Source organism: Podarcis gaigeae (assembly GCF_964106915.1).
Source record: "Podarcis gaigeae genome assembly, chromosome: 6".
Classification (NCBI taxonomy): Eukaryota; Metazoa; Chordata; class Lepidosauria; order Squamata; family Lacertidae; genus Podarcis; species Podarcis gaigeae.
This window is the reverse complement of record NC_139682.1, coordinates 22,963,875-22,977,161: the sequence shown is the minus strand read 5'-3', so window position 1 is coordinate 22,977,161 and position 13,287 is coordinate 22,963,875. Positions and strand designations below refer to the sequence as shown.

Sequence of the window (13,287 nt, the reverse complement as noted above, 5' to 3'; positions counted from 1 at the left end):
CAATTCTCTTAAAAAAACAAAAAATAAACCTTCAGCTCTCTATGACTGTTAAAGGTCTCTTCCAGACAACCTGTTTATTAAGAATTCATTCTGCTTTCTTATAGGGTGGTCGTGCTAAGCAATTTTCCTGCACATTTCTCCATCACCTACCTCTCTACAAACAGTCGGATTTTTGTTGAAAGTGGGTTTCCCCCCGCAATAATGCCAAATCCACTTTAACTGTTCAACCTGCATTTGCCAGGAGGAGTTTAAATCCCACCTGCAAACCCATTTGTGTGAGTACAGTCAGGACAGTACAACCAATTCCAATACATTGGTACCTCATGTTACAGTCGCTTCAGGTTACATACGCTTCATGTTACAAACTCTGCTAACCCAGAAATAGTACCTTGGGTTAAGAACTTTGCTTCAGGATGAGAACAGAAATCATGCTGCGGCAGTAATGCGGCAGCAGGAGGCCCCATTAGCTAAAGAGGTGCTTCAGGTTAAGAACAGTTTCAGGTTAAGAACGAACCTCCGGAACGAATTAAGTACTTAACCCGAGGTACCACTGTACTGAGTTGCTTTCCTCTCTCCCACTTTATTTGACAAACATGAAATTGATTTCTGGAAAAGCAGAACAAACTACAGAGCCAGATTTAGATTTTTTTTTTTTAAGTTTAAACAAAATAACCATCAAAAATATTAGCCAGAAATTGATTTCAAGATACTTTTCAAGAAAAAGTGACTAAAATGAACCCTTGTTTACCCATATCCCAATATACCTCATTAGAGCATGACAAGGCTCTATAGGGAGCCATGCGTCCAACTTTATTGAAGAAACTCCTCTATTAGAAGGCCCTGGTTTGTGTCTGACTTTTTTCATTTCCTCCTACTATAGTAGTGCTGTCTACTTTTCAACATGGCAAGATCTGAAGTTGGTTTGTGCAAAGATACACATGACAGACCCTTTTGGCTTCTTTGATTATATTTTAGTGTCCTGGCTTGAAAGAATTTTATCCCGGGTATAGTTCTTCTGAGATGGAATCTGAAACAAAACGTTGCAATGTGTTCTTACCTTGTAACTGGAATGCTCCTGTTCAGGATTCCAACCAGCCAGCCCCAGAATATTATGGGAATACTTCTCCCAATCATGGGTCCACACATGTTGTTGTTGGACCACAACTCCCATCATCCCTGGTCACTGCTAGCTTAGGAATGATGGGAGTTGTAGTCCAACAACATCTGGGGAACAAAGGTTGAGAAAGGCTGGTGCAGACATATTGAGCTATGTGAATCAGTCATCTGACTCACTATAAGGCACCTTCTGATGCTTCAATCAGCAATGACTAAATCCTATTGGCCATTAACTTCACAAACATGGTGGTCTCCTCCTGGGGGCATCATCCCAAAGGGTGCTCATCAATGGTTCCTCTTCATCCTGGAGAAGAGTGACTAGTGGGGTGCCACAGGGTTCTGTCTTGGGCCCGGTCTTATTCAACATCTTTATCAACGACTTGGATGATGGACTCAAGGGCATCCTGATCAAATTTGCAGATGACACCAAACTGGGAGGGGTGGCTAACACCCCAGAGGACAGGATCACACTTCAAAATGACCTTGACAGATTAGAGAACTGGGCCAAAACAAACAAGATGAATTTTAACAGGAAGAAATGTAAAGTATTGCACTTGGGCAAAAAAAATGAGAGGCACAAATACAAGATGGGTGACACCTGGCTTGAGAGCAGTACATGTGAAAAGGATCTAGGAGTCTTGGTTGACCACAAACTTGACATGAGCCAACAGTGTGACACGGCAGCTAAAAAAGCCAATGCAATTCTGGGCTGCATCAGATCAAGGGAAGTAATAGTACCACTGTATTCTGCTCTGGTCAGACCTCACCTGGAGTACTGTGTCCAGTTCTGGGCACCACAGTTCAAGAAGTGTTGCTATCAAAGGGTTAAAGGGTAGCAGAAACGCTCTAATCACTGAGCAGCTGGAGGTCATTAGGCTTCCAGGAACATGAGTTTGTATAAATAGTCTCCTGTGTGTTTGTTCTTCCCTTCTCCCCTTTTTGGGCGTGTTTGCTGAGATGTGTGGTTCTTCGCCAGGGTTGTTTTTTGTTTTTGTAAATAAACCTTATCTTTGAGTTACAAACCGCATGCTCCAAGACTCCTCTTTGAAAAGATACTGCCTCTCCTGCCCTTCTTCAACTGCTGTGCGAAATACTCTGCTGTAGTGGGACTTGTGACGATGGAAGCGCACTGGGCATTTACATTAAACTAATTAAAGTTTAATGGGACAGAAGGACACTGACAAACTGGAACGTGTCCAGAGGAGGGCAACCAAAATGGTCAAAGGCCTGGAAACGATGCCCTATGAAGAACGGCTAAGGGAGCTGGGCATGTTTAGCCTGGAGAAGAGGAGGTTAAGGGGTGATATGATAGCCATGTTCAAATATATAAAAGGATGTCACATAGAGGAGGGAGAAAGGTTGTTTTCTGCTGCTCCAGAGAAGCGGACACGGAGCAATGGATCCAAACTACAAGAAAGAAGATTCCACCTAAACATTAGGAAGAACTTCCTGACAGTAAGAGCTGTTTGACAGTGGAATTTGCTGCCAAGGAGTGTGGTGGAGTCTCCTTCTTTGGAGGTCTTTAAGCAGAGGCTTGACAACCATATGTCAGGAGTGCTCTGATGGTGTTTCCTGCTTGGCAGGGGGTTGGACTCGATGGCCCTTGTGGTCTCTTCCAACTCTATGATTCTATGATTCTATCCATTTCTGTTACAGCAATCAAATGCAGACTTTGTGGCTACAACATCCAGCAAGTTCTCTCTCTCTCTGTCGCCCCCAACCCTTTTGTCTTTCCTGAACCTCCGTCAGCATTAAGAGTGCCACCGAATTCCAGATTTGCTTGCTTTTTATTGTCCAGATTACACTGGAATATTAAGAGTTGTTAACACACACTGGTTCCAGCACCTGCAGTTGTTGCCACTCTACATGCGGTCTGTGATGACTTTGCAAAGAAATTGCTTAGAGTTTTCTGTTGTTGCTTTTCTTTTTCACTTTTCCTGCAAGGCAGGTGACGCTAGAGGAAGATTAGCAAATCTGATTTCCCAACTCAACTGTAGCCTTGCAACTCCTTAAATACCAGCCTTGCTCAGTTCTGAGCAGTAGTGCTTGATTGCTGGAAGAGCCATGAAGACACTGGTGACTTTTGCCCTTGTGGGACTTCTAGCCCTTTGGCTACCTTTCACAGCTTGTCAGAAGACTCCAAAAGGTGAGGCATAAAACCAGCAGCAATCCTATATCCATTGACTTGGGAGCAAGCCCCACTGAATCTTGTACCACTAAAAGATTGGTGGGGCCCACAACTATATATTTGAAGTTTAAAGGAAGCCCCATTTCTTCTTGTTGGGTGTCCTTACAAAGCCTCTTAAATTGGATAAGATTAGTCCACTGGTTGTATTTGAAAGCGGTCTTTGGTAGTTCAACAATATATTTTGTAGTTTGCTTATGGTTTTGTCACTTGCCTTGAACAATGAGCTGGGGCACAAATATTTAAATAATGCACCAAGATACAAAACCTACTGTGCTGATTCAAAAGATTTCCAACCTTTTCCTATTGCAGGCAAACCTGGAACCTGCCCGCCAACTCCTTGCTTATGCACTGGCCCTCAACCAGATGAGTGCATAGATGACTATTCTTGCCTAGGACGGGAAAAGTGTTGCTTTTCCTGCTGCGCAATGCGCTGTGTGGATCCAAGATTCCGGAATGTGGAATGTAAGTGGGACTGTGGATTCCTGAGACTGTGGGTGTAATTCTGATGCCCCAATTTACCTCTTTCTCCCCTTCAAACACTCATCAGCACAGTCCCATGCCTCTATGTCCTTTTTTTCTGGGGAACCCCAGCCATATGGGAGGGAATAATAATAATAATAATAATAATAATAATAATAATAATAATAATTTTGTTTCTGCAAATACAGTAGATCCAGTCCCTATATTCTCTCTTGCGCTCTCTGCTTCCTTTTCAAACTGTTGAGGCAGTTTGAGCATCACCTTCCCCTCACCATTCATCTGTTTGCTGGGTAGTTGTAACTGCTGTCTCCCATATAGCTCTGAAAAAGAGAAGACAGGCACACACACACACACACACACACACAGAGAGAGAGAGAGAGAGAGAGAGAGAGAGAGAGAGAGAGAGAGAGAGAGAGTTGCTGCAAATATGTACACCAGGGATGGGGAGAGCCAGGTCTCTCTGTCTGACCCATAGGACTCTCCCCAGCTAACACCACCTCCTCTGACAACAGTCTTTAATTAGCACCACTGCAATGAGAGGGGAAAGCCACTGAACAGTTAATGTATCTCGGTCCAGAAATCAAGGTGGCTTTCCTGGACCATACATTGAGTTTCTCTTTCCACCCTCCTCCTTGCTTCTGCAGTAACAAGTAATGACTGGTGATTCTACGTAAGGAGCCAGTTTACATATTATAGCCATGTCTGTCTTCCACTTAGTGAGAGAGAAACGTACTCTGCAACAAAATTCACATTAGTGGCCAAGAAGGGTTCTCTGCAAACTAGATCTCCAGTGTTGTAAACAACTGCTAGAAAGTAATGTTCCCAATGATTTCTTTCCAGGATGTTTCCCCTTCATCCTAAAATGGCTGAAGACCACAGGTGTTGGCGGCTCATCATGCTTATGAAGATTGGGAGAGAAGCAAAATGTTCAAGCGGGAAATGGGCTTCTTTTTCATTATTTTTCTATTTCCCTGCTAATAAACATTTTAAAAAAAGAAAGCTTGGTCACTTGTGATGATTGTCTCTTTTCTTTTTCTTGAATTGCACGTGCTGCTGCTGCTCCCTGTAGGCTTACAGTCTAAAGGAGAGGCAACACGGGTTTAGAAGTTAAAGTGTCCGACTAGGAGTTGGGAAACCACGTTTTGAATCCTCACCCAATAAGCTTCTCAGAAGCTTAGGTAGGATATAGATGGAATAATATGTAAACAACTGACTGAGCTCTTCTATCCCATCCTGATCACTGAGATTGTTTAAATAATAATAATAATAATAATAATAATAATAATAATAATAATAATAATAATAATAATTTTTTACTCATACCCCGCCCATCTGGCTGGGTTTCCCTAGCCGCTCTGGGCGGCTCCAACATAATATTAAAAACACGATAAACATTAAAAACTTCCCCAAACAGGGTTGCCTTCAGATGTCTTCTAAAAGTCAGATAGTTGTTTATTTCTTTGACATCTGATGGGAGGGCATTCCACAGGGTGGGCACCACTACCGAGAAGGCCTTCTGCCAGGTTTCCTGTAACTTCGCTTCTCGCAGTGAGGGGTCTGTCAGAAGGCCCTCGGCACTAGAGCTGAGTGTCTGGGCAGAATATCGGGGGTGGAAATGCTCCTTCAGCTATACTGGGTCAAGGCCATTTGGGGCTTTTAAGGTCAAGACCAATTGAATTGTGCTCGGAAACATACTGGGAGCTAATGCAGGTCTCTCAGGACCGGTGTGATATGGTCTTGACGGTCACTCCCAGTCACCAGTCTAGCTGTCACATTCTGGATTAGTTGAAGTTTCCAGGTCACCTTCAAAGATAGCTCCATGTAAAGTTCATTGCAGTAGCCCAAGTGTGAGATAACTAGAGCACACACCACTCTGGCAAGACAGTCTGTTGGCAGGTAGAGTCTCAGCCTGTGTGTTAGATGGAGCTGGTAGACAGCTGCCCTGGGCACAGAATTGACCTGGATGAGCTCTGTTAGTTGTCCCCTGGGTTACAAAGGGCCACATGGCCTCTACCAGAAGCCAGGCATTTAGTGTTGTTGGTCCCATACTTCGAAACAAGTTGGTAGAGCATGGGTCCCACATTGGTTAAAAGATTCCTGCCTTGCAGGGAGTTGAACAAAATGGCCCTCGTGGTCCCTTCCAATGGTATGATTTTATGAACTCTATGAAACCCTCATTCAGCAGGCATGCTCGCTTTTGACTTTAAGGTGCCAACAGGCCAATGCTGTTATTTACATTTTTCTTGAGTAGTCTGCCGTTATAACAATTGTCCTCTGTTGTTTGCAAAGGTTTTTATGTTGCTGTCCACCACTCTGATGCTTTATGAGAGGGAGATGTAGAAATAAAGAAATTGATGCATGAAAGAGATGCGGGAAATGACCCAGGAGCAAGTGTAGCCTGTTCAGTCACTGATTAAACACCACAATCTCAGGTGGAAATATCATTAATTCCAATAGTATGGTATAGCAAGATGCACAACATGTAAGCAGTGAAAAGACTAGCCAGAGCATATGGTGACTTCTAGGTCAATGTACAGCTGGAGAAGCCTGTAAGACATTTAGTATTTTCTTCTAGGGAGTGACTGGAGCAGACTGAGATCAATTTATGAGTTTAGGGCATTAATGTTACATAAAGCAGCAGGAGGAATTAGGAACCTGTAGGGGTTCCTTCGAAGACAAACAGGAAGAAGAGATCTGGAGGGTGGTAGTGATGTCTCATCTTCATCTTTAAATATTTTTTATTGGTTTTCCATTTTTTACAATATAATAACATCATATCCCCCTTTATAAATTTTTAGTTCAACTAAGCTATCGACTTCCCTCCGTTCTATCGTCTGGGTTTTATAAAACAAATCTTAGATCCACACATTTGTATCATCTTGTTTCTTCATTTGTTTTACAATGTTTAAAATTTAAAGAATATATATAGAAAGTTCCTTCCAATAATTGCTGCATAGCTCTCTGCAGTCCTGCAAGTGTCTTTACATGTTTACAGTTACTAATTATATATTGAGTAATTTTACTCCAGTCTCTCAGAAATGCTTGGTCTCTCTGGTGTCAGATTTTTCCCATCAGCTTTGCCAGTTCTGCAAATTCCATCATCTTCGTCTGCCAATCTTCATCCGTCGGTACTTCTTGCTGTTTCCATTTTTGGGCTAACAAAATTCTTGCTGCCGTAGTGGCATACATAAATAATTTTTGATCAACTCTTAATATTTACTCTCCTGTCATACCTAGCAAAAAAAGCTTCAGGATCTTTTGGGAAGGTATATCTAAACATTTTTTTAACTCATTATAAATATTTCCCCAAAATAATTTAACTTCATCACATGTCCACCACATATGGTAAAAGTCTCCCTCTTTGACATTACATTTCCAACAATTTTATTTTTCATTCTATACCCTTCTAAATCCAATAAATCTGTGTTTTCCAACTTCATCCAATCCCTTCGCCAGGAGAGGCAGAACACTCCGTAGTATAACTTTAAATAGGAAGCTTTCCTCATGGAGGTCCAGGGCTCATTTATCTCTCTCTGTCTCTCTGTCTCTGCCTCTGCCTCTGCCTCTGCCACTGTCTCTGTCCGTCTGTCTGTCTCTCTCTTTTGAAACTATAAATGAAAAAGTCATACAATTACACTTGCAGAAGAAATAAATGTATATGGTTCAAATTGTATATGCAAATTGTTATTCCAGTGTGGAAGAGCGCAGTCTATATTATTTTCTATTGCTGTATTTCAATTGGAGATTTCGCCAAAATAGCAGCACATCTGTTGCAGAACAGGTACTACACAACCAGTTCTGAAAGGTGAACTGCAAACATAGGCGCCGACTCCATGGGGCCTGAGGGGGCCCGAGCCTCCTCAAAAATTCGTTTGGGGGGGCTCTGCCCCCCCAATAATTTAAGAAAATTATTAGTTATATTATGCTTTGTAAAATCACAAAATTATGTTGGTATTTTTTATTTTCCTTGTTTGACGATAGTTACCTTTTAAAATACATTCAGTAATGAGTTAAAACAAAGCCACTCCCGATCTAGAGAGGGGGTGGGGTTGCGGGCTCTCGACCCATCAACAATCTCGCAGGGCTGGTGTCAGCCCCGCGAGAAGCGGGGATTCCCCCTAGCTCATTAATATTCACCGCCCTTTGCGGCAGCCAATCGGCTGCCGCAAAGGGCGGACCCTCACAGGTTCACTTAAGGTCGGGGCAGCCTGGGGCTCGCCCCTTTCGTTCCCCCAGCAGCAGTGGTTTGGAGGTCTTGGGCCCCCCCAATATTTTTTATAAGTCGGTATGGGCCCCCGCCCCCCCAATATTTTTTATAAGTCAGCGCCCCTGACTGCAAACAACTAACATAGGCGAGCATAAGCAGTTTTCCTTTCCAATGCCAATGTGTGTCAGCTGTGTGACCACAATGCAAAATTTGGGAATAACTGGGGAACTTACACCATACAAATTGCCCCCTTCCTTGGTGGGTTCTTCTTCTTCTTCTTCTTCTTCTTCTTCTTCTTCTTCTTCTTCTTCTTCTTCTTCTTCTTCTTCTCATCACTTGTAGCTTAGTAAGATTGTCTTCCATGAACATGGTCTTAACAGTGAGTCTGTAAGTGACTGTGGAGACCAATTCTGGATCCACATGTCCTTCCGCAGTGGGGACATAAGTGTCCAGGTGGGAGTTGATCACGGTGAGGGGTTGCCACGCCTCCCTTTCTCTTAGCACGTTTCTCCCTTTCATCCGGAGTTCGAGCGTCTTCAAAGCCCATGACACCTTTGGTAAAGGCTGTTCTCCAACTGGAGCGCTCGCAGGCCAGTGTTTCCCAGTTGTCAATGTTAATATATTCCATGTTCCAAAGTTCAATAGTCTTTTACGACCGCTGGGTGATGGCCCCACTGGGCGTGGTAATCCAGTCAGGGGAAAAGGGAGGCAGACTATGTTTAGGGCACCTTTTCTAGCCCCTCCCCCTTTTCAGGGTGCGGAGTAAAGGTAAAGGACCCCTGACCATTAGGTCCAGTCGTGACTGACTCTGGGGTTGCAGTGCTCATCTCGCTTTATTGGCCGAGGGAGCCAGTGTACAACTTCCGGGTCATCTGGCCAGCATGACTAAGTTGCTTCTGGCGAACCAGAGCAGCACACAGAAATGCTGTTTACCTTCCCACCAGAGCAGTACCTATTTATCTACTTGCACTTTGACGTGGTTTATAATGATAGGTTGGCAGGAGCTGGGACTGAGCAATGGGAGCTCACCCCGTCACAGGGATTCAAGCAGCTGACCTTCTGATCGGCAAGTCCTAGGCACTGTGGTTTAACCCACAGCACCACCCGCATCACAGGATGAGGAGAGTGGATCCTAAATAGGATTTTTCAGTCATGGATATAGCTGCCGAGCTGCTCAACTGCGTCAATCCTTGAGTCGGAGAAACTGAATCTGTATCCACCACCCATGTGCCAGTTCATGACTAGGGGCTTCCAGATTTCACAGTCCTGCCCCGTAACCATTTGCTGATCACCATGGGAATTTGGAGGTTTGGGATGGGTTTTTGGAAGACTCCTGTGTTTAAATTGGGGCGGTTAGCAGCTCATGTCCCTGCCACCTCAAAAATTCTACATTCTGGGCTGTGTGGATGGTCTTCCTTTAATGGCGATTAAATCACGGTCTGTTTTTAACCTGTGCCTGTTTGACCTTGGGGGGGGGCGGGTCTGGAGAAGCGACAACATGACATTGCGTGCTTATGTGCAGGAACACAATGGACCGCAATAACCCCCCAAAAATAGTAAGAGAAAAGGAGAACATGTGCAGCTCCACAGTTGTGTGAGGGAGCAGAGGGAGCAGAGAAAGGGTAGGGCAAGAAGGAAGAAAAACAGAAGTGATGGACAGAGTATCACATGTTTTCAGGGATGTCTCCTTGAAATAGTGAGCAGTAAGGTGTGGCATGAGAACCTAGAATCTTGGACAAAACTTGTGGATGGCCCAGGACAAAACTAATCTGCAGCTTGACAAGCGGAAGGAAACAAAGCACAAATGGAAGTGTGGATAAAACTTCAGTCCATAATTACCACCACTGGAGGGCAGACAGGAACTATTGGCTAGATTTGTGAAAGTTACCCAATTCTCTTTTAAAAAAACAAACCTTCAGCTCTCTATGTCTGTTAAAGGTCTCTTCCAGACAACCTGTTTATTGAGCATTCATTCCGATTTCTTATAGGGTGGTCCTGCTAAGCAATTTTCCAAAATAGTCCTCAAAAATATTAGTGAGAAATTGATTTCAAGATACTTTTCAAGAAAAAGTGACTAAAATGAACCCTTGTTTACCTATATCCTAATATACCTCATTAGAGCATGACAAGGCTCTATAGGGAGCCATGCGTCCAACTTTATTGAAGAAACTCCTGTATTAGAGGGCCCTGGTTTGTGTCTGACTTTTTCACTTCCTCCTACTATAGTAGCTCTGTCTACTTTTCAACATGGCAAGATCTGAAGTTGGTTTGTGCAAAGATACACATGACAGACCCTTTTGGCTTCTTTGATTATATTTTAGTGTCCTAGGCTGGGTCCAGACCTTGAAAGAATTTTATCCCGGGTATAGTTCTTGTGAGATAGGCATAGGTTCATTGGTTTTTATTCAAACATGTCAAGAGGATTCTGAAACCAAGGGTTGCAATGTATTCTTACCTTGTAACTGGAATGCTCCTGTTCAGGGTTCCAACCAGCCAGCCCCAGAATATTGGGAATACCTCTCCCAATCGTGGGTCCACACATGTTGTTGTTGGACTACAACTCTCATCATCCCTGGTCACTGCTAGCTTAGGGATGATGGGAGTTGTGGTCCAACAACATCCGGGGACCCAAGGTTGAGAAAGGCTGGTGCAGACATATTGAGCAATGTGAATCAGTCATCTGACTCACTATAAGGCACCTTCTGATGCTTCAATCAGCAATGACTAAATCCTATTGGCCATTAACTTCACAAACATGGTGGTATCCTCTTGGGGCATCATCCATTTCTGTCACAGCAATCAAATGCAGACTTTGTGGCTACAACATCCAGCAAGTTCTCTCTCTGTGTCCCCAACCATTTTGTCTTTGCTTAACAACTGTCAGCATTAAGAGTGCCAGCAAATTCCAGATTGGCTTGCTCTTTGTTGTCCAGATTGTACTGGAATATTAGGAGTTGTTAACAGTATGTGATGACGATGCAAAGAAATTGCTTAGAGTTTTCTGTTGTTGCTTTTCTTTTTCACTTTTCCTGCAAGGCAGGTGACGCTAGAGGAAGATTAGCAAATCTAATTTCCCAACTCAACTGTAGCCTTGCAACTCCTTAAATACCAGCCTTGCTCAGTTCTGTGCAGTAGTGCTTGATTGCTGGAAGAGCCATGAAGACACTGGTGACTTTTGCCCTTGTTGGACTTCTAGCCCTTTGGCTACCTTTCACAGCTTGTCTGAAGACTCCAAAAGGTGAGGCATAAAACCAGCTGCTGCTTGGAAAGGGAATTAGATAGGGAAAACCCAGGAAAACCCACAGGAAGTAGTTAAAGCACTTCTTTCCATGTGGTCAGTTAATGGAAGGAGTTCTGAATCCGACAAAATCAGCTGGAGAAGGAAACAGGAAAGCCAGTGATGTTAGGAGGTAGGCAGCAATCCTATACCCATTGACTTGGGAGCAAGCCCCACTGAATCGTGTACCACTCAAAGATTGGTGGGGCCCACAACTATATATTTGAAGTTTAAAGGAAGCCCCATTTCTTCTTGTTGGGTGTGCTTACAAAGCGCCTTAAATTGGATAAGATTAGTCCACTGGTTGTATTTGAAAGCAGTCTTTGGTAGTTCAACAATGCATCTTGTAGTTTGCTTATAGTTTTGTAAGTTGCCTCGAACAATGAGCTGGGGCACAAATGTTTAAATAATGCACCAAGATACAAAACCTACTGTGCTGATTCAGAAGACTTCCAATTACCTGCTTGTGTGACTACCTTGCATGGGGCTGTGCTCTGACCTTTTCCTGTTGCAGGTAAACCTGGAATCTGCCCGATAGATCGTTGCAGATGCACTGGCCCTCAACCAGATGAGTGCATAGATGACTATTCTTGCCTAGGACGGGAAAAGTGTTGCTATTCCTGTTGCGCCATGCGCTGTGTGGAACCAAAATTTCGGAATGTGGAATGTAAGTGGGACTGTGGATTCCTGAGTCCGTGGGTGTAATTCTGATGCCCAGTTTACCTTTTTCTCCCCTTCGAATATTCATCAGCACAGTCCCATGCCTCTATGTCCTTTGTTTCTGGGAAAACCCAGCCAGATGGGTGGGATATAAAATAATAATAATTTGTTTATAGCGAATACAGTAGATTCAGTCCCTATATTCTCTCTTGCTCTCTCTGCTTCTTTTTCATACTGTTGAGGCAGGCTGAGCATCACCTTCCCCTCACCATTCATCTGTTCAGCGGGGTAGGGGCAGTTGCTGTCTCCCATATAGCTTTGCAGAAGAGAAGAGAGGCACACACACATGCGCGCGCACACACACACACACACACACACACACACACACACACCCCAGGTCCAAAACAGCCTTTTCAGGCCACTCACATTGGAAATTAATCTACACACCTTTGGGGATGGGTGGTTTAATAAATTATGTCTAACTCAAAGTATGGGAGGAAAATAGGAATCCCTGTGGCCAATGTCTGTGTGTGTGTCTGGGGGGGGGGGGTAATTAATAAAAGAATTCACTGGATGCCTGGATTCAAAACACTGGGCTTTGCATGCTCACCAGCAGGAGAGAGCCCCCTACAGTAGAGTTTAAACACCCAAAGGTCAGGCAGCAGTATAGTGTTAGGAATATAGGCTGTTCTATATTCTATATTCTATGACCTTTCTATGCCATTTAGTCTGCTTGTAAACAGTGCTCCTCTTTCCACCCCTCTTGCAATAAACACACCGCTTACAAAATATTCTAAAGGTCAGATTAATGCATTTATCCAAGCAACAGCAATGAGAACACAGGCAGAATTCTATTGGGTAGAAAATACAGGAAGATACCTTCAAACACATGTTCTAAGCTTGGAGCAAGGCTTAGATATGGCATCCATGATCAGTTGCATGGAGTGGGGAGAGAGGGAACAGGAAGAGAAGCAGCTTTACTTCTTCCCTCATGGAGAAGAGAGTGTGTGATCCAGCTGAGAATTCTAGGAAGACAATTCTCTGATCTTAACCCCTTCATGCACTAACTAGCACTCATGGATAGTTATGTTTGACTGCAATCTCCTGCATATAGTACATGGCTTCCGAACTGTAGTTTACGGTTGCTGGAGTTGTGACTCTGAGTGTGTGTAAGTGTAAACAACATGTCCCAGGATTCTTATAAGTAAGGTACATGCTTTAAATGTACTGTGTGTAAGCAGTCTTAGAGGAATCACTTCAGTTTCTATGTACAGTACATAGGGATTCAAGGGAGAGGACAGATACAGAGCATGGTGCCACTGATTTGGAATTCATTGCCAGATATTCTGGATTTAACCA

General features: G+C 43.6%; 2 protein-coding genes across 2 annotated transcripts in view; one reads left to right on the top strand and one right to left on the bottom strand.

Annotated features, from left to right (window-relative positions):
- The window catches only part of RBPJL (recombination signal binding protein for immunoglobulin kappa J region like), a 94,040-nt gene extending 86,359 nt beyond the window's left edge, over window positions 1-7,681 (bottom strand). Inside the window, exon 1 of the mRNA XM_083746273.1 lies at window positions 7,596-7,681. Coding sequence (XP_083602399.1) covers window positions 7,596-7,619 — 24 coding nt within the window. The 5' untranslated portion in view covers window positions 7,620-7,681. The remainder of the gene's footprint in view (window positions 1-7,595) is intronic.
- The window catches only part of SDC4 (syndecan 4), a 236,189-nt gene that overhangs the window by 175,334 nt on the left and 47,568 nt on the right, over window positions 1-13,287 (top strand). The gene's annotated exons all lie outside the window — the stretch shown is intronic.